Source organism: Mustela nivalis, assembly GCF_964662115.1.
Source record: "Mustela nivalis genome assembly, chromosome: 4".
NCBI lineage: Eukaryota > Metazoa > Chordata > Mammalia > Carnivora > Mustelidae > Mustela > Mustela nivalis.
Window position 1 is genome coordinate 6,802,520 of NC_139023.1, and position 26,334 is coordinate 6,828,853.

The 26,334-nt window shown below is 40.7% G+C and overlaps 2 protein-coding genes across 4 annotated transcripts in view; one reads left to right on the forward strand and one right to left on the reverse strand.

Moving 5' to 3' along the window:
* Window positions 1-10,238, reverse strand: part of ART3 (ADP-ribosyltransferase 3 (inactive)) — a 148,596-nt gene extending 138,358 nt beyond the window's left edge. For 2 of the 3 annotated variants that reach the window (XM_082727026.1, XM_082727024.1), the window contains exon 1: window positions 9,813-10,234. The gene's annotated coding sequence lies outside the window, so the exon portion shown is untranslated. Of the gene's footprint in view, window positions 1-9,812 lie in introns of all 3 variants that reach the window. The other variant, XM_082727032.1, reaches the window with a different exon arrangement.
* Window positions 10,239-14,196: 3,958 nt separating this feature from the next.
* On the forward strand, window positions 14,197-21,537 carry CXCL9 (C-X-C motif chemokine ligand 9). The gene is made up of 4 exons (XM_082727034.1): window positions 14,197-14,449; window positions 16,231-16,357; window positions 18,077-18,161; window positions 19,142-21,537. The coding sequence occupies exons 1-4, from the start codon at window positions 14,299-14,301 to the stop codon at window positions 19,244-19,246; spliced, it is 468 nt and encodes a 155-aa protein (XP_082583160.1). The 5' UTR covers window positions 14,197-14,298; the 3' UTR covers window positions 19,247-21,537.
* Window positions 21,538-26,334: the final 4,797 nt, after the last annotated feature.

Genomic DNA, 26,334 nt, shown 5'->3' on the forward strand with positions numbered 1-26,334 from the left:
GTGCACTTACTAATCAAGATCCACTGGCACAAAAACAAGACATGGTACCTGGCCTCAAAATTATAAAAATCTAGCTGAAGGAACAAAACATGTATATAAAACAAATGTCACCACCAACAAAAGATAAGAAATACTAATACTCAGATTAAGTGGTATTTGTAAATAAAACAGGTGAAAAAGAATTATATTATGTTGGAAGTAACAGATGTGTTGAGCATAGCAGAAATATGTATTAAATCAGACAAACATGTAATATCACTAAAATCCTGTACGGGTATAAAACAAGGTAAAGTTTTAAAGATAAAATTAAACAATATTTATATTCTTACAATCATAACCCTAACCCTAACCCTAACAGAAATCAAAATTATAACTTGCCTAAATGGAATAAAGGGTAAAAGCAAGACTAAACCATGAATGTGCCACTCTATACTGTGTAGGTAATAGAACTTCTCTTCTTGTCAATGATATTATAAGAAGGTTCCAGGAACATCTGGGTGGCTCAGTCGGTTAAGTCTCTGACTTCAACTCAGGTCCTGACCTCAGTGTCCTGGGATGGAGCCCTGCAGCGGGCTCCCAATCAGCAGGCAGTCTGCTTCCCCTCTCCATCTGTCCCTCCCCCTGTTGCCCCCCCGACCTCTCTCTCAAATGAATAAAATTTTTTGGAAAAGGAAAGAAAAAATAAAACTCCATGCAGCAATGAAGTCAACAATAAGTAGGGACGGAATAATATGTGATCTACCTAGCCCTGCCTTAATAGTTCTAGGGAGGAGCTTGGAAAACTTCTGGGCAATCAACAAGAATAGTCCTGTTAAAAGGCAAATTGAGGAACACTGAAATTGTTAAAAGTTTATTTGAGCATACATCAATTCAAACTGGGTAGCGCCAAACCAAAATGCTTAGGAACATTCCATAGACAGAAGCTCAGGAAGAAGTTTTTATAAAGAAGATGTAGAGGCAAATCAAGGAAATTATCTGATTGGCTATAACTTTTGCAATTGCCTTATTTGGGAAAATCTAGTTGTCTGTGATTGGTTGTTCTTAAGTTTAATTTTCTGAGATTCAAGTGCATTGGCTCCAGCTCAGACTTTGATTTGCTTGCATAGACTTCCAAGCAACATCAATATAACAACCTCCTTGTTTATTTACTTCAACAATCCATAATGAAATCATCAATTACAAGTTATAAAAAATTATACTAAACATATTGCTCATGAATTTAGGTCTTAAAGAGCAATTATATATCTCCTGATGATGGGTAATCAATACAAATAAATGAAATTTATATGGATATATGTTGTCTTGCCTAATCTCGTCAATGCTCAATCATTACCCAGAAGGAACACTAATGAGAATAGGGTAAGATGATCAACATTATAAATGCTGAAATAAGTTTAAAATTATTCAGGAAAGGGATAGATGACCTAAAATTGTAGTATATTCAGGGAAGATCTGACAAAGGAAGCAGAATGTGTAGCTGACTGCTCAAAGTAACTTCACTCTAAGTGAATCTCTTATTGAGGAGCATGCAGAACTTCAGCTTAGCCAGGAAGCAAGAATCACAGAATCAGCATTACAGATATACAACATCCCTCGACACATACAGACTTCTGTAAACAGTTCAACATACCTATGACACTAAGACAATTATGTAGCTTGGAGAGAAAGGAGGATTGAGGAAAAAAGATACTAGAAACATTAAAATCTCAAGTCACAGACCTCAGACACTAAAAGTATACCATATATGTGTATAATATATACATGTTTTTGTTTACTTATTCCAAATATATATGTAAGCAAAAACTAAATTGGAATTATATATTTTTAGTAAACAAAAATTAGTATTATCATGTCTACCTCTAGCTAAGTCACTCAAAATAAACACATACAAAATAAGAATGAATTATTTTCAACAAACGACATGCAAGACACCAGAAAGCCTAATTAACAAATACCACAAAACTAAAGAAAAAAGTAAAATAGAACAGATCCACAATGGCAGACATCATGACAGGGGTTGAAAATGTTAGAGCACAATTTTCAACTGGGAGCACAACCATGATTCCTACCAGGAGAAGTACGTTTAATCTTTTCAGTGAATGCCAAATGTAGTTTGAAAATGCACATTCAATTCTGTAATTTGAAAAACAGTAACATTATTTTTGTAACTAAGAACTACAAAAAATAAAACTTATACAATCCTCAGGACTGAAAGAGTCTCAGAAAATAAAACAAAGTGTTTAGAATAAACTTTGTTATTAATGCTACACATTAACATTCATTTGTTACGAACATAATAGGCACATCTAAACTCAAAAGAACTACATTTTATTTTTTAAAGATTTTATTTATTTATTTATTTGACAGAGATTACAAGTAGGTGGAGAGGCGGGCAGAGAGAGGAGGAAGCAGGCTCCCCGTGGAGCAGAGAGCTCGATGTGGGGCTTGATCCCAGGACCCTGGGATCATGACCTGAGCTGAAGGCAGAAGCTTTAAACCACTGAGCCACCCAATATTTTGTTTCATTAAAAATTTTTTTAAAGATTGCATTTATTTAGAGAGTACATGAACACCCGGGTGTGTTCAAGGCAGGGAGGGGCAGAGAAAAAAGGAGAGAGAGAAACCTCCAACAGACTCTGCACAGAGCTCAGAGCCCTATCCAGGGCTCAGTCACATGACCCTGAGATTACCACCTGAGCCAAAACCAAGAGTTAGACACTTAATGGACTGAACCACCAAGGTACCCCTCCTTTATTAAAATTTAAAGAACAAAAATAATATGTGAAACAATGAAAGATTTATAAAGAAAAAATTCACCTCTCCTTCTTTTATTGTTGCCAATGTTGAGACCCTTCCACATCTCTTCCCCCAGTCACACTAACATTCCATACATACACACGTGTGAAAGTTAGGATCCTCAATGTATAAAAAGGTAAGAGTAAGTACAAGACAAACTGTCCTACCCACCCACCCCCGACTTTTTTTTAATTGTACAGGAAAAAAATGTATGAAGTACATGGTTTTATTAGGGTTCTTTCCGTTGCAAGATACAAAAACCCACTTAAACCAGTTTAAGCAAAAATGGGGAATTTATCTTGCATGTAAACTACAGAAAGTGGGGCGAGGGGGTGGAGAGCCCGTGTCAGGGATGGAGGATTGAAAAATCCAAACATCCTCAGGTCTTTGACTTTTTCTCTTCTCCTTTTAATTCTACAGTCTTTCTGTCTCAAGGAAGTTGATTTAATTTCCTTGAGAAAACTGGAACCATAGCTACTTGCAACTCTATGCAATCTTTCATTAAAGCACTTGAAAAAAATTTCCTTCCAGCTCCAATGAGAAGAAATCCTGTGGCACAAAGTCTGCAACCAAAAATATTTTAGGGATGAGTGCTAGAGAGCCAAAATAACTGCAGGTCAGGAATGGCTTGAGTGAAATTAAGAGGAGACCTATTTAGTGATCTGGGAAGCCTGATGAGTTAGGAAAATGGTTTAAGGAAGAACTATCATTGATTTTTTTTTTTTTTTTAATTTATCGGAGAGAGAGTGAGCACAGGCAGACTGAATGGCAGGCAGAGGCAGAGGGAGAAGCAGGCTCCCTGCTGAGCAAGGAGCCCGATGTGGGACTCCATCCCAGGACGCTGGGATCATGACCTGAGCCGAAGGCAGCTGCTTAACCAACTGAGCCACCCAGGCGTCCCACTATCATTGATTTTTAATCCTGCTTTTACTAGATGTATGTCCCTGAAAAAAAAAATGAATTTCTTCATCACTAAGGTTATTATCTGCTTTTTTTTTTTAAAGATTTTATTTGAGACACAGTAAGACTGAGAGAGAGCATGCATGGCATAAGTATAGGGCGGATGGAGAGAGGGAAAGAGAGAAGCAGATTCCTGCTGACCAGAGAGCCTGACATGGGACCACATGGGATCATGACCTGAGCCAAAGGCAGATATGTAAACAGCTGAGATCCAGGCACACCTATTATCTGCTTTTGGGGCATGAAGCTTGTTGGGGGGGGGGTGTCAAATCGAGTGAGGTAACCATGTAAATACAGGACACAGGTGTGAGATAATATATTTTATTTTAAAATCAAGGTTTGTTTTTTGTGTGTGTGTGGTGCTAGAGTACATTACAAAGGGATTTTTAGTTCCCAAAAGCTAAGTTTTGTTGTATTGCTATTTCCTCTATTTCATGACTTGTAGATCTCCTGGGCTCTAAAAGGTAGAAAATAAGCACATTTTCAAAATAATACCATTTAATACTAACCTGAAGTACCACTGAGTGATGAGATCAGAAGGGGATGGTTCCTAGGTTGTAAACATGGATATGTAGAAAAAGGGAACAAAATCTTCCCTTATTTCAGGTATGAATTAAGTATACTTTGCAAAGCCTGAGATGTAATGTCCTCATTTTAAGAGAAGATATACAAAAGTAACATTTGGAATTCAACTTTGATTCAGGTCTCAAAGAGAACTACCTGAAATCTACTTCAAATAAATTTTACCCTAACACACATAAGCAGGTTTGTGTGTTGTTCCATTTCTCTTGACCTACATTTATAGATATGGCAAGTCATTAGCTGACCACAGAGACATTGAAATGAAAACTTCATTAACCACACAAAACAAGGAATACATACCTTGCAAAAAATATTTCGTAAAGTCACCAATAGATGGTTCCAGAGGTCAAAAAGCAAAATCAACAATCCCTGAAGATTGAGAGAATCAGATTTCTAGAGTTACCACAATACTCAATGTCCAGTTTTCAGCAATAAAAACTCACAAAGCATAGAATGAGACAAGAAAGTACTGCCCAATCAAAGGGAAAAAACTGACAGAAAATCATTCCTGAGGAAGTCCATTCACCGGACCTACCGAAGACATTAAGGTGACTGCCTTAAACATGCTCAAAGAATAGAAGGAAACTGGAAAAATGATGTGTGAACAAAATGAGAACACCAATAAAGAGACACAAATTATAAAAAGGAACCAAATAGAAATTCTGGAGCTGGTAAGTAGAAAACTGAAAAGAAAAATTCTCTAGAGGGATTCATCAGCAGTTGTGAGCCAGCCAAAGAAAGAACCAGCAATGTGAAAATAAGACAACTGTAAATATTGAGTCTGAGCAGCAGAAAGAAAAAAAAAATGAAGAAAAGTGAACAGAGCCTAAAGGACTTAGAATACCATCAAATGAAGGAATATACTCATAATACAAGGCCCAGAAAGAGAAGAAATAAAAAGGAGCTGAGAAAATGCCTGCCTAAATGACAGAAAACATCCCAAATATTATGGGCTGGGCTACATGAATCCAAACATCCAAGAAGCTCAATGAACTCCAAGAAGGATAAACCCAAAGAGATCTACCCAATAGTTAAATGATCAAAACTGAGAGACAAAGAATTCCAAAGAGGATTCAAGAGAGAAGGGTCTCCTCACGTATAAGGGATCTTCAATAAGATTACAGCCAATTTCTCATCAGAAATGACGGAGGCCAGAAAGAATAGGATTACATATTAAAGATGACAGAAGGAAAAAAAATCTGTCAACCAAAAATTCTGTATCTGGCAAAACTACCTTTTAAGAATGAAAAAGAAATGATGACATTTCCAGATAAACAGAAGCTAAGTAAGTTCAATACCATCAGACTTGCCCCACAAGAAACATGAAACGGTGTTCTTTAGGCTAAAATGAAAGGACACTAGAGAGTAAACTGAAGCACTATGAAGAAATACAGAAAATGGTAAAAGTACATAGTGAAGAAGAAGAGAGAAGAGGAACAGGAAAGGGAGAAGGAAGGATGGAAGGTAAAGATGGAGGAGGTAGAGGAGCTGCCACTGCCAAGGATATATTGCTGGTTAGAGAGCCGACATGGAGATTTCTTGGGCCAATTAATACCTGAGCTATACTGCTGGGGAAAGAGACCACAAGGAGGTGGCCTGTGATACTATTTTAACTGTCCAGCACAGGAAAAGGAAGCAAAAGAAAGGAAAGTATATCTATACATTACAGAAATAAACAGATATCAATATTACGTAGAAAGGAAAAACTTCTAAACATTCAAGGGCAAAAAATTAAGATAAAAAGAAGGCAATGAGCCTAATGCTATTAAATATAGATGAGAATGGAGGGTCAATGAAATTTTTATTCACTGGGTGGTAGAAGCATAAACAGTACACATTAACTATACACACACACTATGAACTGGCAATTCTACTCCTAATAATACACTCAAAAGAAACACATATATATGTGCACCAAAAGATATGTACAAAAACATTCATAACAGCAACTCTCAGTTTAGCCCAAAAGGGGAAAAATATCAAAATATCCATTAGCTCAATACACACTTTGTGGTAAGTCATGCAACAGAATTCAACAGAGCAATTAAAATGAAAGTTCTCAGGTGCCTGGGTGGCTCCATTGATTAAGTGACTGCCTTCAGCTTCAGGTTCTGATCCTGGAGTCCCAGAACTGAGTCCCACATTGGGCTCCCTGATCAGCAGGGAGTCTGTTTCTCCTGCTGATCTCTCTCCTCTTGTGCTCTCTCTCTCATTCTCTTTCTCTCAAATACATATTTTTTTAAATGGAACTCCTCCATCATGATATAGATGAATCTCAAAAACATTAAGTCATAAAGATAAGACACTAAGTAGGACATACCTAATGTCATTTATATAGTTCAAAAATAGGCAAACTAATTTAGGATACGTCTTTGGGGAGGAAGGAAATGCTACAGTCAGGCTACTGACAGTGAAAACCCAGAGTCATGATGCTAGTATAGGTTACTGTACACATACATATTTTCCCCCTGTATATAGGCTGTATGAGTTACTAAGGCTGTCACACAAAATACCATAGATTGAGCAACTTGAGCAACAAATTTATTTTCCCACAATTCTGGAGACTAGAACTCCAAGATCAAGGAGTCAACAGAGTTGGTCTGTTTGTGAGACATCTCTCCTTGCTTTGTTGATGGCCCTCTTCTCCCTGTGTCTTCACATGGTCTTCTCTGTACATGTCTGTGTCCTAACCGTTCTCATAATGACATCAGTCATAATGGATTGGGGTCCACTGTAATGACCTCATTTTAACTCAGTTACCTCTTTACAGATCCTGTCTACAAATACAGTCATTCTGAGGTACTGGTAGTTAGAACTTCAACATATCATTTTGAAAGAACACAATTCAGCTTAGAACATGCAATATACTTCAACAAAAATTACATAAGAAAAGACAATTAAATTTAAAAAAAAAAAGAACCTTTAACTGAAAATGAATTAAAGCTTCCTATTCAAAATATGTAAAGAACTGACTTACATTCATAAAGTCAATACTCTGACCCCATTTGACATGTGATTTTGAGAAGACAGAAGATGCAGGTACTAAGCCAAGACAAACTAAAAGCTCAATAAGAAACTGAAATAAACACTGATCTCAGGTGCCAAGTTTCACACATTAAATAAACAAAAGTAAATGACAAAGGAATTGGGAAACGTACATCTACATACAGACAGGGGCATTACAAGTAATCAGTCAAAATGCTTTAGAAAATATAAAAATGTTTTTATCCCTTGTCTCTATGCTTCCCAAAAAGGAAAATATTCCAAAAAAGTAAAATCTTTGAAAAATTGAATTAATGAAATAGAAACAACTCCAACAGAAGCAACTCCAATGGTCAGAGAATAGACTACAAATATAAAAAAGCCATTCTTAAAATATATAAACTATGTAAATATAAGGAAATGTTTATGTAAAAAAAGACTAAATATATTGCTTAGTGACCAGGGTCTGATGTGGATATAAGTGTACCTATGTGTTTCTGAATCTCCTCACCTCACTCCCTTGGTCAAAATGCTTGAAGGTTTGCTCTCGGCATAGGGATTTACAAGGCCCTTCATCCTCTGGTTGCTGCTGTATTCCCAGCCTTATTTCTCACCACTCCAGTTTTAGCACTGTACCCTTCACCCTTACCTTAGTTCCTAACAGACTCCAAATTTTGGCATCCTTTTCTTCACTCCTCCTGCACAAAATGCCTCCCCACCACCTTCTTCTAGTAATAAATTCCAACCAACTCTCACTTCCAGACCTAATTCAACCAGAGCTGTGACATTTTCTGCACCTCTAATAACTGAGTACAATCTTTTTTATACCACTTCTACAATAATCACTAATTTAAATGCCACTTTCCCCCTGCTCAACTGTGAGCTCTTTGAGGGCAGAGATTATTGTTCATATCTGTGTCCTTAAAAGCTTTGTAAATGAAATAAATGCATGATAAACACTAAATTAAGGGTCTCAAGAATATGGACTTTTTTCTTGAAAGTTACCTAGATAAGGAATTTTAATGCAAATCACTTTAAATAAATATGGTTTTTAAAGCAAAATATTTTCTCCCTCTTCAGGATAATTTTTCTTCAAATCAGGCGGCAGCTTCTTAATAACTATGGTAACATGTCATCAGCCTATCACAGAGCAAAAATGTTGTCACTATCTGCATTCAGCCACAGCTGTCCTTTACGTGGTGTCCTAACGTTCCCTGTCAGCATAGTTCATTAACAGATTTAACCTAGTCCTTCAGCTTTAGAGAAAAGACACAAGCCAGGAGGCCTGATACAAGATCAGTAAAAGAGGAAACTTTCTCTTCTCTGTTATCTGAGACGTGGACAGGACTTGCAACCCCACACAACTAGGACTCGCCTGCAGACACCTTAGCATAGTTTGGAAGGAAGGAAGGACTCTGTGCATGAGGAAAAAAGAAGAAAAAATAAAAATCGGAAGGCTACGTAGGGGCTTCTGAGACTTTCAAGAAATACAGCCTTTTCAAGTCAGCATCCTTTAACACCAGCAATCGGGGCCGAGCGAAGGGGAAGTCCACCCTGTAAGAAATCCGAACAGGCCTGGGGATTTCATTTTGCAAGAAACTTCCCCTTTCACAAGTAAAAGGAAGATCTATTTTCACTGTGACAGAGTCTGTACAACCGTCCGTAATTCAACCGACCACACTAATCCCACAACCAAACAGGGCGAAAGGGGGAAGTCCGGGACACACGGGAAGACACAAGCGAGCCCTGCAGAGTGACATCAGCGCTGGGCTCCTTGGGGAACAGGAACTGCTGGGAGCCAAGCAGCTTCAGGCCTTGTCCAAAGGGAAAGTGAGAATTTGTCGTTGATTCCAAAGTGCTGAGGATCCTTGGCTCCTCTCCCGGCCTGTGAGAAGCGCCCGCAACATCCTCTCGCCGGGTTTCGGTTTCTCCTAAAAGCCCTATCTGGCCATAAACGCTCTCGACAGGACTTTCTCGGTCCTGCCCAGACAGGAAAGCGTTCTCAGAGCTTTCAGGCGACTTCCAAAGGGCAGCCTGCGAAACGAGGACCGCGCGCCCCGGATCGAGGGCCGCGGCCCCCGCCTCCGTCCGCTCCCACAGGTCACGCCAGCCTGCGCATGCCCGGGACGGGGACGGAACGGTCCCGGCCGCGCAGCGGGGCCTCCAGCACCCCCCCCACCCCCACCCCCGTGTACTGAACGAGGGGGGCCTTCCGTGGCTCCCAACTGACCCCTGCACCTCCATTCTCTTGTCCCAAAGGCCTTCTCCGGTCACTACACACTGTGGTCGAAGGACCCTACGAAGCCTCGCCGGGCAGCCCCCGACCCGATATCCAGGCCCTCCTGGCGTCCACCCAAGCCTCGTGTGGAAACTGCAAACCGGGCCCCGCGCCCGGCGTCGTCCCCTCCCGCCCAAAGAAACAGCCTCCGGAGCGGGAGACCGTGGACCGGACGCGGACAGAGAGCAGACATCCCGAGGAGCGCGGCCACTACCTTTCTCTCAGGACGCTCCTCCGGCCGGATCAGCGCGAGCAGCACGAGAACCCAGCAGCGGCGTGAGCGGCGCCTGTAGCGTCCCCACTGAAAGTTCTGGAAGCCGGCTGGTGGGCATGCGCAGTGCGCACATCTCGGCCCCCAGGGAAGTCAGCTGGTCCCCTCCCCCCTCCGGCGGAGCCTGGGAGTGCTATGCACGCGCAGGCGCAGTGTGGAGGCAGGCCTGGAGCCTTTGTCCACTCCCGCGCTCTCGCGGTCCCGTGCGCTTGCGTGGATCCTCCAACGCGGTCCCAGTTCTCCTGTGGTGCAGGGACCCTGGGGCGTAGGATCGCAGGCAAAGGCAACGCCGCCTCGGGTGTCAGCACGCGGTGCTGTGAGAGCATGTGTGGGATCCTGACCAGGTTTGGGGGTCAGGAACGTCGTCCCAGGGCAAGTGCCAACCTGGGTATCCAAGCTGGGTAGGATTTCGAGTAGGGTAAGAAGGCGGAGCAGGCCCAGCGCTCCGGCGGGGAAGCCGCCTGAGCAAAAGCAGCGCCATCAGAGGGAGGCCTGTGTCCCTTTGAGGAACAGAGGGAAGAAAGGGTGTTGGGCCGGAGCTAGGCAGGAAGAGTCTGGAAAGGTGGGCAAGGGCAGGCCGTGCAGGACCTTAGTGTTTATCCTAAGAATTTCCATCTCTTTCTCTGCTGGAAAGAATGATCTCTAGCTTCGTGGTGCTTTGCAGTTGACAATGAACTTTTGCCTTTAATTTAAAAAACCTGCAGGGTCAAGTCATAGTTTTATCAGCAGAGGGAACTGAGGCTTGTAGAACTATCTTGGGGAGTCATTAAGTAGCAAAGCTGGGACCTAAACCCAGCTCTGTGCGTGGCCGCAACCATTACCAAAATCAGGCATAACCAAGCGAACAAGCTGCATCCAAGGTCAGCACAGTTTTCTTTAAAGAGTATTCTGCGCGGGTCCAAACATGTGCACCATGTTACAGGAAATGCTAACATATGTTCCCCATTATCCTATAGCTTGCATTCAGCTTGCATTCTCTGGGGTGAGGAAGGAGATTGCCCTCAGGACACAAAAACTGGTCCTTGAGGAGACTGAAAAATCTTAGATAACGCACTAATTCGTGGCCCACTGAAGTTGAGCCCTACAAAATCTTACTTCTTAAAATTTAATCATTCTCTTTGGGGAGAAATTTAATTTAGATTTAAGTTAATTTAATTCAGTTTAGTCTCAGGAGACTCAGTAACCAAAAAAAAAAAAAAAAAAAAAGGTTAAGAAATGTTGTCCTGAGCTCAACTGTCCGTTAATTGATAAAAAGATAAAGAAAGTGTGTTATATGTATACTATGGAATATAATTCAGCCTTAAATAAGAATGAAGTCTTGCCATTTGCCACAACATGGATGGAACTAGAGAATATAATGCCAACCTAAATAAGTCAGAGAGAGATAAATATCATATGATTTCACTCCTTTGTGGAATTTAAACAACAAAACAAATGAGCAAAGGGAGAAAAAAGAGAGAGAGGCAAACAGAAACAGACCCAACTAGAGAGAATAAACTAATGGTTGCCAGAGGAAGAGGGGTGAGGGATGGGGTGAGCAGGGGATGGGGGCTAAGGAGTGCACTTAGGATGAGCGGCAGGTGACGTATGGAATAGTTGACTATACACTATACACTGGAAATTAATATCACACCCTATGTTAATAGGAATTTAACTGAAAACTTAAAAAAAAAAAAAAGTTTCACAAGTACTGGAACCTCCAAGTCTTAGTTGTTCAACCAGAATAAACACATTTCCTGACTTTGCATGCAGCCAAGTGTGGTCATGTGAATAAGTTCTGGCCCATAGAAGGTGCTAGAAAGTGATGAGTGCACGCGATAGGTCTAAAAATGAGGAACATGCCCTTTTTCTGCCTTCCCATCATCCTGTCCTTGGAAATTAGACATGGTGGAAAGACCCCTTCACCAACCTAGAGGAGACACCAACCCAGAGGTAGCAATAAAACAAATGATAGAAGGAGCCTGGAAGATTTCCATGAAGCGGAACCACCGTGTTAGTCAGTCCACCTGCCTTTGTCAGGGAGAAATACACTTCTGGTTTAGTCACCTTTAATTTGGGTGTCCATTACCTGTAACAGATCCCTTACCCCCTTTTTATTTTATTACTATGGTTCAAAAAAACACATAACTTCAAATTTACCATCTTAACCATTTCAAAGTACACAGTTTGGTAGTGTTTAGTATATTCACACTGTTGTACTACAGATCTCAAGAACTTTTAAATCTTGTAACACTGAAACTCTATACCCACTAAGATTAATTTCAGCTCACTCTTTCCCATAGGCCTTTGCAACCACCTTCTCACTTTCAGTTTCTAAGATTTGACTTCAGATATTTCATATTTGTCTTTTTGTGACCGGCTTATTTCACTTAGCATGATATCCTCAAGGTTCATCCATTTTTTTGACAAGGATTCTTTTTTTAAGATAATATAATCTGGGACACCTGGGTGGTTCAGTCAGTTAAGCAGCTGCCTTTGGCTCAAGTCATGATCTCAGGGTCCTAGGATCGAGCCCCACATCAGGGTCTCTGCTCAGCAGGGAGTCTGCTTCTCCCTCTCCCTCTGCGCTCATGGTCTCTCACACTCTCTCAAATAAATAAAATCTTTTAAAAATGTTTTTTTTAAAAAGAGAACATAATCTACTGTATGTAAATACCACATTTTATTTATCCATTCAAATGTCAAGGACATGTGGGTTGCTGGGCCTCTTAACTATTCTGAATAAGGCCAAGTAAACGTGTGTGCAAACATCTCTTCAAGACCCTGTTACAGATTTCTTTAGACATTCCCAGTAGTGGGATTGCTGGATCAAATGGTAATTCCATTTTTAATTTTTTAAGGAACCTCTGTATTGTTTTCCGTAATGGCTGCACCATTTTACATTCCTACCAACAGTGTCCAAGAGTTCCAACTTCTCTACATCCTTTACAACACTTGTGGTTTTCTGGTTTGGTTTGGTTTGGTTTTTTGATAGTGGCATCCTGGTGGGTATGAGGTGATATCTGCTATGCTTTTGATTTGCATTTCTCTAATGACTAATGATGTTGAGCATCTTTTCAAGTGTTTATGGGTCATCTGTAAATTTCATTTAGAGCAATGTCTATTCAAGTCTTTGCCCACTTTTTAATCCAGTTATTTGGAGTTTTTTGTTGTTGCTGTCGTGCCAGTTCCTTATATGTTTTGGATATTAACTCCTTATCAGATAGGCAATTTGAAATTATTTTCTTTCATTCTGTAAGTTCCTTTTTTACCATCTATTGTTCTCTCTGGTGCGTAAAAAATTTCTAAGTTTGATGTAGTCCCATTTGTCTTTTTTCAACTGATTCCAGTAACTAGTCAAACCACTTAAAAAATAGTAATAAGCTATAGCAGCAGTGATATAAAAAACAAAATGGGGGCTCCTAGGTGGCTCAGTCAGTTGAGCATCTACCTTTGGCTCCGGTCATGATCCCAGGCTCCTGGGATCAAGCCCCACGTTGGGCTCCCTGCTTAGTGGGGAGTTTGCTTCTCCCTCTCCCTCTGCCCCCAGTCATGTGTGCGCATGCACTCACTCTCTCTGTCAAGTAAATAAATATATTTTTTTAATGTGCTTACAGTAGGGGCTCCTGGGTGGCTCAGAGGGTTAAGCCTCTGCCTTCAGCTCAGGTCATGATCCCAGGGTCCTGGGATCAAGCCCTGCATCAGACTCTCTGCTTGGCGGGGAGCCTGCTTCTCCCTCTCTCTGCCTACTTGTGATTTCTGTCAAATAAATAAAATCTTTTTAAAAATGTGCTTACAGTAGGAAATGACCTGGTCCCTGAGGAAATTAAGATGCTGATTATTGGGGCACCTGGGTGGCTCAGTGGGTTAAAGCCTCTGTCTTCAGCTCAGGGTCCTGGGATCTAGCCCCGCATTGGGTTCTCTGCTCAGCAAGGAGCCTGCTTCCTCCTCTCTCTCTCTGCCTGCCTCTCTGCCTACCTGTGATCTCTGTCTAATAAATAAATAAAACCTTTAAAAAAAAAAGATGCTGATTATTTAAGATTATCAGGTAGACAATAGAGGAAAAAATTGTAGCTATATATTATACAGAAGGATATTTTGAAAATAGTAAGAAAACTGGGGAAAAAATGAATTATTTATCTGGACCTTAGTATTTTCCATCAGAAAACAACATCTCTAACCCTTGTTGTATAATATTATATTCATTATGTAATGTACTCTTCACCCAGGTGAGTGGGTGTGAGTTTGCTAAAGGGTGCCAGTGATGCTGGTTTCACATCCTTTCTGTAAACTACCCATTTATGTGAAATAGAAATAAAACATGCAGAAATTCCCTTGGATCTGAGAACAGGGTTTCTCCCAGCACCACTAGGCTTGTGGTCAGTTTAGCAAAGTCAGCTAAGAACAGCCAATCAGAGTTTAGTTTGGGAAATGGATTTCCCAAATAAATATGATTCCCAAGAGCATATTCTCTAAAGAAATTCTCAGGCGTGAAATCCAATACAGGAGTAATTCAGTAGAACTCCATACTACCACTATGAAGAAAGGTGGTGTTCCTCTTTTGTTGAGTATCATCTTCCTGACGCTGATTGGAGGTCAAGGTAAGGGATTCGGAGTTATATTAGGTTAGTAAAGTCAGAAATGGAATTGCTATAAAAGTCTCATGATTTGCCCAATAAAGTTGATGGCATCCATCAGTAGGTGATATGAGTTGTTCATAAAAGCTTCTCGGTGATGTAGTTCATTAACCAGAGTTCATATATTAGACCTGCTAAGTCAAACATAAATCATCTCAGTCCAGGTATGTGAATTCCTGTCATATAGTAAGTGTCCAATAAATGTTTGTTGAACTGGGTGGTCTCTTATTGAATTATTTTTGTAACTCTAATATTGTTTCTTGGTAAGTATGTCTGTGGTTAACCAATTAAGGGTCTAATAATCAGAGAGGTCCCAAATCTGTTTACTAACCACCTTTGGGCAAATTAATGAACTTTCTTAGATTTCAGTTTTCTCACCTATAAAATTGAGACTTTATAGTTATGCTTTTTCTACCAACCACACAATGTGTGGCATATAGTAAGCCCTGAGTAAATTTTATGTTGAATGAATTAAAGGATTAAGGAATGAAGATAATGTATTTCAAAGAGTTTTGGAAAGCTTAAAGTACTGTCAAAAAGCAAGGCAGTGGGAAGGGTGAGGTTGGTGGTTGTAATTGATTATTATAAGTAGATCTTTCTGCCCAAACCAACGCCAACTCCATTCCACTAAGGCCAGATAATAAATGGCTTCTGGAGTTGCATAAGGAATTTGGCCCACACTGCACACGTGAATCAGGTATCTGTGTGTCTGACCTATGATAGGCATTTATTAAATATTGTGAAAATCTCCTTTCCTAAGATTGTAAGATACGGTAATTAAGAGCAGTATGTTTGGACTCAAGAAAATCTGAGGTAAAACCTCGCACCTGCCCCCTAAATGCTGAATGACTTTGTTCTTTCTGTAACTTCTTTGAACCTTAGCTGCTTTATCTATAAAATGGAGATAATACCTCTTTCAAAAGTTTGTGGTAATGATTAACAGTGTAGGTTCACAACTCTTGTCTAAAGCCAGCCCTTTTACTCAGAGGGCAGGGAGTGACCAAAACAAGAGACAGGCCATTCCAGGTCGGTAGGTGACAGTTTTAATAATAGCAATGGAATAATAATAATAATAATAATAGCAAAGGAAACTTACATATGGACTCGTCTTGAGCAGCAGCAAAACAAATGGATCCCCATCGCTGCCTACCAGATCTTAAAAACTTAAAAAGCCCCCTAACTGGGCTTAGTCATGTGTTTGGTGTGGGTATTTTCAACCTCATGTCAACCACTTCAAGGCTATGTCCTTGGAGCAGCCTCTGGGAGCCAGAAAGGCAAGTGGAACCCACACTGTAAGTACAGGGGAGAAGAAGAGAAGTATTCAAGGGCCCAGGTCCAGCTCACAGGTCCACTGGTGGTAACTTTATTTATCACAGTCCCCAACAAACATACTCAGTACGTGACAGTAACAATTGTGATCTAGTCAAATGTATCATTTTTTTTAAAGATTTTATTTATTTATCAGAGAGAGAGAGGGGAGAGAGCGAGCACAGGCAGACAAAATGGCAGGCAGAGGCAGAGGGAGAAGCAGGCTCCCCGCCGAGCAAGGAGCCTGATGTGGGACTCGATCCCAGGACGCTGGGATCATGACCTGAGCCGAAGGCAGCTGCTTAACCAACTGAGCCACTCAGGTGTCCCCAAATGTATCATTTTGATCGATCATCTCAATTGAGACATTCCCTTTAAGCAGTGTTTTTTTTTTTCTTTTTCTCTCCCTTTTTCTCTACCCTTTTTCTTTCCCTTAGGAACCCCAACAATGAGGAATAGACGCTGTTCCTGCATCACCACCACCCAAGGAACAATCCAGTCAAAATTCTTAAAGGACCTTAAAAAATTTGCCCCAAGCTCTTATTGTGAGAAAACTGAAATCATGTAAGTAAAACCTCATCCAACACACATGCACCATATTGGCAGGAACATTAAATTTAGTGTCAGAATTATCCTTAGGACCCTTGCCTGTACAGACTCTTAAAATTCAGATGGCTGTCCCTCCATAAGTGTGGTCTACTTTTTTTCTTCTAAACAACAAGGAATTTCTGGTAGACATTTAAACCAGGGAGAATATATCACCAAGCATGTAGAAAATATTTAATGCAAATAACGCAAAAGAAGAAAATAGAAATCATTTATACTTCTACAGTGTCACTTCTACAGTGACAAATACTAATCACCCCTTGGCCTATAGTCTTCCAAATTTCCCTCATTTACATTTGTGTACATATATAGATACAGCATATATATATATACATGTACATATGTATTGTATGTAAACATAAAAACAAAATTATGTTACATACTTCTATAGTCTGCTTTCTCATTAACACTATATCATGAACATTTCCTCATGACAGTAAATCTTCTGTAATATCATTTTTTCTAATAATGTCATTCCTAATGGCCAAATTACATTCCATCATATCTATATCCATATATCCATAATCTATATGAGCAATGCCTAAATTTAGATTATTTACAATTCTTCGCTATTGAAATCAAACTTACTATGTCAGTATCATGTCTTTAGTTCTTTCCTATTAATAATAACGTTCACAGGGTGTTATACAGAAGTGTGGAATCTCTACATTGTATACCTGAAAATAATATTATACTGAATGTTAACTGGAATTTAAATAAAAACTTAAAAATAATAACCTTTTTAAAGATTAGAATTGCTAGTTTCAATCTTTTGAAACCTAAATTAAGGCTGATCTATAGAATGACTGTTCTTACTCTCAGATTATACAGAAAAAGTAAAGAAAAAAAATTTTTTTCATTTATTTATTTTCAGCATAACAGTATCATTATTTTTTCACCACACCCAGTGCTCCATGCAATCCGTGCCCTCTATAATACCCACCACCTGGTACCCCAACCTCCCACCCCCCCCACCACTTCAAACCCCTCAGATTGTTTTTTAATTATTCCTGGACAGTCTGCCATAAGTGATTTAAAATAGTCAACCAGTCTGTTAGTCATGTCTTTAAAAATTTTATGTTTTAGAGAATTTCATCAGAAAATATAGCAAACTTCATGCTGATTTTCATTGTTTCTGGAAAAAAAATAGCTATATCGACAACTTTTCTATTTTGCTTCTTCATTTAAACAAAAATGGCTATTTTCACCACAGCACAACTAATATTATCTTTAGATATAAGCTTCTCTCATTGCATGTACCTATTGGATTTTTTTTTATAATATAAATATTATTTTAACAATTATTTTTATAATAATGAAAACATTGGTGCTTTAGAACTATAACAGTCAGGGACTAATTAGATAAAATCTTATGTAGCCTTCCAATGGAATATTATGTAGCCATTAAATGTGTATTTTCAAAAAATATTTAATGACACTGAAAATGCTCATATGATAATTTTTTTTTTAGTTTAAATAATTTAAGGTTGTGTTTCTCCTAGAAATCCCCCCCAGTCATTAAGAAAACAAAAAGGTGGGAAGAAAAACTGAAAGTCTCAGATGCTTATAGTGATGACATAAATACATTCTAACCAGGGAATTGAATTCTGGAAGTAAGATGAGGCATTTAAATTACTGAAAGTAGAAAAAAAAAACTCATTGCTGTTTCCTTGGCAGTGCAACAATGAAGAATGGATATCAAACGTGTCTAAACCCAGATTTGGCAGTTGTGCAAGAATTGATTAAAGAGTGGGAAAAACAGGTCAGTGACCAGGAGGAACAAAATTTTCTTTCTTTTAGAAATTGACTTTGGAAAACAAAGAATCTATGTAATTTCTTTAAGGATTTTTTTTTTTAATTACTGTGTTCCTACTTTGTTCCTGGAATAATGTCATCATTGTAATGTGTAATTGTATTTCTGCATATAACATCACTTGTCTATATTCCCCACTAGAAGTGTTTTCCATGAGGAGAGGGAGCTTACCTTTCTTATTCAATATAATAAATATGTACTGGATTGAAAGGTAGACACTGAAGACGGTGCCTGCTGTAGCAGATGTGCTAACACTTAATTATAGTGCAATGTGAGAAAAATAAAGATATGTACCAGAATCTTGAGGATTACAGAAGGAGTAATCTTTTTCCTTACCAGAAGGAGGGGCAGGGAGAGAGTGTTAAGGAAGACTGTTCATATGTCTTCCTCTCATATGTTCCCCAAGAGAATAAAGAGCATGAAAAAGTATGGACTCAGGAGAGCTTGCTGTGTTCAGGGAGCCTCAGGTAGTGTGGCTGGAGTTTGTGTGAAGGGAGAGAAGAAACTGAGGTAGAAAAGTAGACCAGGACAAACCCAGGAGTTTGCTTCTGGAGTCTGATGGTGTAGTGGTTCTGCCGAATACTAGCTCTCAACTTCAGGCAAGCCACCTTCTCCAAGCCTCCGTCTCTTCCTCTATAAAAAGTGGATGATAATAGTGCTAGCCTCAGAAGGTCGTGGGCTGGACAAGCAGAGTTGGAGGAAGGGCAGTAATAAGCCTGGAGAACAGAAGAAAGAAGACCAGTTAGGAGGCTCTGGCCTCCTCCTCGAAGTCAGTCAAGTAGAGAGAATCGAAGCCCTTTTGAGAGTGAAGCAAATTTAAACCATTTTTGAAGATTAAAACAAAACAGTCTGGAGAGTCCAAATATAATATAAGGAAGGAAAACTGGTAAGATAAAGGAATATTACTCTCATTTTCTTTCTCCTCACAGGTCAACCAAAAGAAAAAGCAAAAAAAAGGAAAAAGATATCAAAAAAGCAAGAAAGCTTTAAAAGTTAAAAAATCTCAACACCCTCGTCAAAAGAAGACCACATAAACAACCACTTTACCAGCAAGTGTTTTGTGTGAAAAACGTTCTTTTTAGTTATACTGAAATAATTCTAAAAGGGGATGGCAACTTAATGCATAAGCTTTTTTTTTTCTAGAGAAGTTTAAGCATTGTTGTGAAATTGTAATTAAAGCTAGAAAGTTGCTTTTAAAATCCAAATGTAGAGAGTTGTTACAGGCTATAGTTGGACTTTGTTTTTCTACCACCAACCAACTGACTTTCATCATGCTGAAGATCACAGTCTTAACACCCACATCTGGACAGATGCACGCACAATCACATCCTGTACACGGTCCTATCCCACACACAACAGCTGCCCGGAAGAGCAGCCCTGTACTTCCCAGGCCACAAATTCCAGCCTCCAGAGGATATTCTGAAGCAGATGCCAAGCTCCAGCCTGTCTACATGTTAGGAAGCCAAGGAATTTGGAAAGGAACTGGACCTCACCAAGCTGCCAGGCCATTTAGCGTCTGTACTTGAACCCGCCTATAGGTCTCACCGTGTTTCTGAGAGACCCATGGTGGTTGTTTCTGGGGACCACCACTGAAGAACACTAGCACTTAGCTTTCAGAAGCTTATGTCCAGCTTCTGAGAACATGGGACTCCATCTTAGCTGCCCGAGCTCACACTGTATATCTTACTGTTGATCGTTGCTTCAAGTGACACAGGTCACTTACCTGGCTCTACTCCTCATCACTCCTTCCCCAGCACTCCATAGAACACCGCCTTCTCCCTACTGATCCTACTTGGACCAGTCTTTGGCTCGGTCTAATCCTGCCTCTTAAACAAAACCTTCTGGACATTCGAATTCTCTTAAAACTCTCCTTCCGCTTGTGTTCAGTACCATACCGTCGAGCACTTGACTGTTCTCTAATTAATTTTTGCATGTTGATTCTATTTCCCCAACCAGATTGCCAGCTCCTTGAGGGCAGCCAACCACTATTTACTTCCGTGAATCTGTCACCATGCCTAGTAGACTGTGAACTAGGTTTTGACTAACTTGTCAGTTGCAGTTTTGACAGGTAGGAGGGCAACCATCTCAGAGCAGGAACTAGCCATACTGGCTACTCTGCATTGTCTAACCCTTGGTAACCTCTTTTATTCCTTATCTTCAGACCATTGTCACTGCAGGAATGGGGGTGATGCAACAGTCTTGCCTTAGGACAGGATGTGAACTTGGCCTCTCCAGCAAATAGGAAGAAAATGTTTAATCACTGGATATTCTGAACTGTTTTTATGAAATAGTACTGGATGCCTAGAACCATAGAATTTATAGCAGGAAGGAGCTTTGTGCAATTTTTCCCCATCCAGTACAAAAATTCCTCCAGTACCATTCCTGACATGCCTGTTTTCTATGTCTGACAAGAAAGCCACCAAGTGCCTTTTGAAAACTCATTTTAGGTAGCTATAAATGTCATTGTCCATTTGAGAGTTTGTAGAGTATTTCACCACTTCCTCAAAGTTTGTAGAGTTTTGTGATTATCAATTACCATACCAGGTCTCAGAGGAAGGGTGAGTATTAAGACACAAAGAGGAAATGCTGTTCGCGGAGGCATGGCTGGTGCCCATTTAGCTTCAACAGGGCTTAGAAACCCTCTTGAAGAGCAGGCTCAGTGAATTGTGTAGGAGAGAACATCTCTGGCCAGAATTTAAACTTACCCCTACTCTGCCAGACTTTGTCACCTCTACCATTGCAGATTTCTAGTGCTGCCTAGAGGCGATCCCATCCAAACAGCATCATATCTAATCGTGAAACTCTTCAGCTTCTTCAATATGTAACCCCTGAAAACTCTGCACATTCCATAGTTTGAGAGTTTGGACCCAGTTACCATGTGTCTCACAGGTAAAGTGGGTAGTGCAGGGTGCATGGGTGGCTCGGTGGGGTAAGTGACTGCCTTCAGCTCAGGTCATGATCCTGGAGTGCCAGAATCAAGCCCCACATCAGGCTCTCTGCTCAGCTGGGAGTCTGCTTCTCCCTCTGACCCTCCCCCATCTCATGCTGGCGCTCTCTCTCTCTCTCTCTCTCTCACATTCTCTCAAATAAATAAAATCTTTAAAAAAAAAATGGATCGTGCATAACAAATAACCAGAAACCACATCTTTGACTAAGTACCTATGATGTATAACATGATAATCATTCATTACTTTTATATACACGTATACTCTCTGAGCAATAATTAAGTTCAAATCAGTTTTGGCATATATAGCTTGTGCTTTCAAATATTTCATTTGTTAAAAGACAATAGCACCAATAAAAAGACCATTGATCAGAAAAGAAATACAGATTTTTTTTTTTTTAGTGTCTTGAACACGTACCTCAACTGTTAACACATTTAACGGTAATTCTCATGTGTCCTTATTCATTTTCTTCCGTGTCAGATAGTGTATAATTGAGATAAAGACAAGGACTTCTTTGAGGACAGAAAAAAAACTTCAACTGATAATATGATGACAATGCCTTAAAGCAGCATTGACTTTGAAGAGTTATGTAGAAGGCAGTTTATTTCCTAATCCTGAAAGTTAAAGCTATTTCAGTGAGATATACACCTAGGAAACAAAAGATGCCCTCTTTTCCATATCCTGAAAGTATATATATTTAAATACCATAAAGCCTCATTTAGTTTTAGTGGAGATCTAAACATTAGAGAAGTTCTTTAAGGGTCCAGGAAAGGAAGTTGAAGATGTTACGCAGTGTGGACTAAGAAAGTTGAGAATGTCCAAAGACTATCAGCCTTGTCCATTTGATGTACACGTGAGAGGCGGCCAGAAGGTGTGATGTTTGGACAGGAAGCAGCCGCTGACGATGGACATGACTCCCCGCAAGGGCTTTAAGCTGAGAGACTGCAGGAGGCTGTGGAAGGAGCTATGATTTTGGATTCTGAGATACCTGGGTTCAGATCAGAAGCTCACCACTTACTATCTACATGAGCTTGTTCAAGTTCACTGCTTAACCTGCCTGTGCACCAGTTTCCTCATTCAGAATTGTTGTGAGGAACGGGCCCGGCATAGATCTGATGCACAGAAAGTACTTGGCATCAGTCCCAACCTTTAGTAACCACTCACCTCTGGTGTACCTCCCTTGCAACAGAGGGTTCCACATCTCATACACAGAGAGATGTTCCCAGGACTGAAAAAAATACGTTGGAAAAGGCCCAAAGCTCATCTGACAAGTTCTCTGTATCTACATTTTTATACTCATAGTCCAGGCCATTATTGTCCCTTTCCCAGACTACAACGGGGGGGGGGGGGCGAGAGGCAGGCTCCCTGCTGAGCAGAGAGCCTGAGGCGGGACTCAATCCCAGGACCCTGAGATCACAACCCGAGCCGAAGGCAGAGGCTTCACCCACTGAGCCACCCAGGCGCCCTCTCCTGTCTCTTTTGATCAAATTTTCTCTTCCTTACCATTCTGATGGCCAGAATAATCCTTTCAAAGTACAACTCATAGGATATCACCCCTTTGCTTAAAATACTGTAACTTATAATTCAATCCAACATACCAGGACCTGCAAACCCCTTTGCGTTCAGGCCCTGCCTGCTTTCTGACATGCTCCCTCCGTCCTCCCCTTCCCTAACTGGGCCTCAGCCTCATCTTTCGGTCTCTCCAGCACGCTGAGTTCATTTCCTTCTCATGGCCTTGGCACATGCTGTTCCCTGTCGTGCTGGGTTAGGCTATACCAACTTGGTTAACCTGGGAACTCTGTTTCCCAGAATCTCCTTACCTGTGTGGTTCTAAGTCAGAATTAACCCAAGAGGCACTTCGGTGAGATTTGGAAGCCGGGAGTGAGGGAGTGGCCATTTCTCTTGATTAGATAAAATGACAAACTTGTCATTGCGACTAACAACCGGCCCACAGCCTCCACCGGATACTTGGAAGTGCACCCACAGAGGCCGTTATCACACAGAAGCAACCGCTCCCCATAGGCCACTAGCAGTCCCACTGTGGCACGGGATGGGTTAAGGCCTCTTGGATTTTCGTACAAGGTCGGATTTGTCCAGCTGTCCCAGTGCTTCTGAAGGGTTGACCGGTGAACCTTTGTCCAAGTCCCTGAATATGCTCCCAGACTTTTACTTCCAAAGGTCCTTCCTCATTGCGTAAGACCTGATTCCTACAGTAAACCCTTTATTCCCATAATACTCAGATAGCCTCTGCTTCCCTGATACCGGTGCCGCCTTCTTTGCATGACTGTTCCTGCCTCATCATTTGAGTATCAGCTCAAATGTCAAGTCCCGGAGTCTCTGTCCCTTCTCAAGCTTAATGAAATAGCCATCATGTCCCCAAACCCTCTCTACTGTAGTGCTTTCCAAAGTCGGGCATGCGTACCCTCTAGAACAGATGAAATGAGAATATTTATAACACTTTTCCTTAAAGAAAAAAATTTTCATAAAGAAAAAGCTGAGGTCTCTAAATCTGAACCCAGCTTCACTCAATGCATTTGTCAGGTGGTCGTATCTTGCGGAGCTTTCCTGAGCAAAAAGTGAGACACCCGCAACTGGAAGACATTGACACACGCCCCCATCCGGTCACTTCCAGACATTGCAACGATGGATTGTCACTTACGGGGGCGCCTCCTTCTCTGGCTACCTCTAAACAGACCTGGGATTACGAGGATTATAAGATAGAGTGCTAACGGAGCCCTCCTTCACAAAACGGGCCAGCAGCTTTAAAAGATTCCTACTAAGAAATTCATACGGGAGATAATATTAAGAATACCAACATAAACTAACCAAAGAATAAGACACACATGCCGAGGATGCCTATTATAATTGTATCTAAAAGGACACACAATTTTGAAGATCTGGAAACTGTAATATGTTTCATTCTCCTTTATCACAATCTGATAAATCAATCAAACTTCATCACAATCTGGAATTTTAAATACATTTATATATTTTATATATTTTAAATATTTAAAGGTTACTTTTGTGATAATTGCCAGCACCCCCCCCCCCAACACAAAAGCCAGTTTAAGTTTCCTGACGCAGAAAACGTCATCCTCTTCATCCCGCACCCACAGTGCCTAGACCAGAGCCTGGCAATTTGGAAGGACTTCATATGTATTTTTTTTTACTTAAATGACGTATGCTTCACCATAAATTTTCTTCTAGGCCTTTCCCAAAACACTCGCAACTACTCTCACCGCTATTATTTAAAATTTCCACGCTCACTTCTGCCTTCAGCTTTGCTGATTCTCTTTTATTCATTTGTTCCCCTCACCCCTCACCCCCGTCTGACTCCCACCCAATTCATGATCAAATCTGGCTTTCCTATCCCAGCCAGGACTCCATCCCAGGATGCTCCTGGAAGCCCTGAAACCCTCCCCCTACGACTACCCTGGCATAAACTTTAAGAATCGTTCCCTGATTTAAAATTTAAATTATTTTGCTCTACCAGAAAGCAGTTTGCATCTGAACAAAGTTTTTGTATTAGAACAGCTGGTAAAGAAATCAGTAAAATATTTAGTCAGTAAACTGTGCTTGTGACTTTAAACATCAGTGATCTCTAGGTCAGTTCGTTGGGAAAGCTATTTGAGATTTCTTTATCCGTCCTGGGAAAACAGAAAGTTACTTTCTTCAAAGAAAGGAGGATACGGGGGTGGGGGTGGGGTTGCAATTACAGATGCTTTCTTTTTTGGCCCGTATAGAGAGAAGATGAAATTAAGTGATAGGGGGGAAAAGCAACCTTCCCTGCTGATAAGGAGTTAATAAGGTTCTTGGTAGTCACTAAGCCAAGATCACTTGAGGCATTTTGATAGGAAGTTATTTAAAAGTTCCCCCGGAGGATTTTTGACCCTACATTTTAAGGAAGTAATTAAATCACAAAGAGCCTTAAATCTAAGTCTGTGAATAACATTATGAAATGGACCAAACTGATACAAGATTAGAGGGAAAGATGTCAAATTCTCCGTAACTATCTGCTCTCTTTCAAAGCTTGCTATATGAGCGGTGCCTGGGTGGCCCAGTGAGTTAAGCATCAGGCTCTTGATTTTAGCTCAGGATGGTGGGATTATGGGATGGAGCCCTGGGTCAGGCCCCGCACTCAGAGGGGAGTGTGGAGAGTGGGGAGTGCTTTCTCTCTCTCTCTCTCTCTCTCTCCTTCTCCCTCTGCCCCTCCCCCTGCTCATGCTCTCTCTCTAAAATAAATAAATCTTTTTTTAAAAGCTTGCTATATGAATAAAGACATTTCATTCTTTAAATATAGTATTTTGTTGGGACGCCTGGGTGGCTCAGTTGGTTGGACGACTGCCTTCGGCTCGGGTCATGATCCTGGAGTCCCGGGATCGAGTCCCGCATCGGACTCCCAGCTCCACGGGGAGTCTGCTTCTCTCTCTGACCTTCTCCTCGTTCATGCTCTCTCTCACTATCTCTCTCTCAAGTAAATAAATAAAATCTTTAAAAAAATATATAGTATTTTATTATACTGTTTCAAGTTGACTGTTTTCATAAAGAATTCACTTTGCTATAGAAAGGATGGGGGTTGCTGGTATTTCCATCTTGAGGGGACAAAGCCTGGCCTCTCCCTTCTGTGTAGAGCTCAGGACCCATTAGGCTCAAGCCTTTCTTAACCATCAGACACACTGAAATTCCTGAGGAGGAACTGAACACCAAAATCTGTAATTATGAGAGAAATGTCAAAAATAAAACACATACCAGGAAATAAGTTTTGTTACTTAAAATTGTGATCAATCATTTCCATAAATTACCAGCAGCAGAACTGACCTCAAAGCAGATCGATATCTCTGGCCTGGAGCCTTGGATGAGGACCAGATTGGCATAGGAGTTTTTGTGGAATGGAAATCAAAGCAAGCGTGAGCTCAATTTCTCTGAAAAATAAAGAAACAGGAATTGTCTCTGGCAGCTGGGGAGGGTGTTGGGGATTCTGGAACAGCTAAAAGAGAGGCAGGAGGCGGAGATGGGAAGGGGCATAGCAAGCCGGAGTAAAGGTAGAGACGGGCGGCGGGAGGTTCCCTGGCTCCGGATGACCTGCTCTAAAACATTGCCATGCACGGTTCCGTGTTGAATGTGAGCCTTCCTGGGACTCTGGAAATACCGGGAAAGCTTTTGGATTTCTCACTGGT

Coding starts and splice junctions, on each gene's coding strand:
- CXCL9 (XM_082727034.1), top strand. CDS start 14,299: ATGATTCCCAAGAGCATATTCTCTAAAGAAATTCTCAGGCGTGAAATC. Junction 16,358..18,076: donor TGTGAGAAAACTGAAATCAT/GTAAGTAAAACC, acceptor TTTCCTTGGCAG/TGCAACAATGAAGAATGGAT. Junction 18,162..19,141: donor TTAAAGAGTGGGAAAAACAG/GTCAGTGACCAG, acceptor TTCTCCTCACAG/GTCAACCAAAAGAAAAAGCA.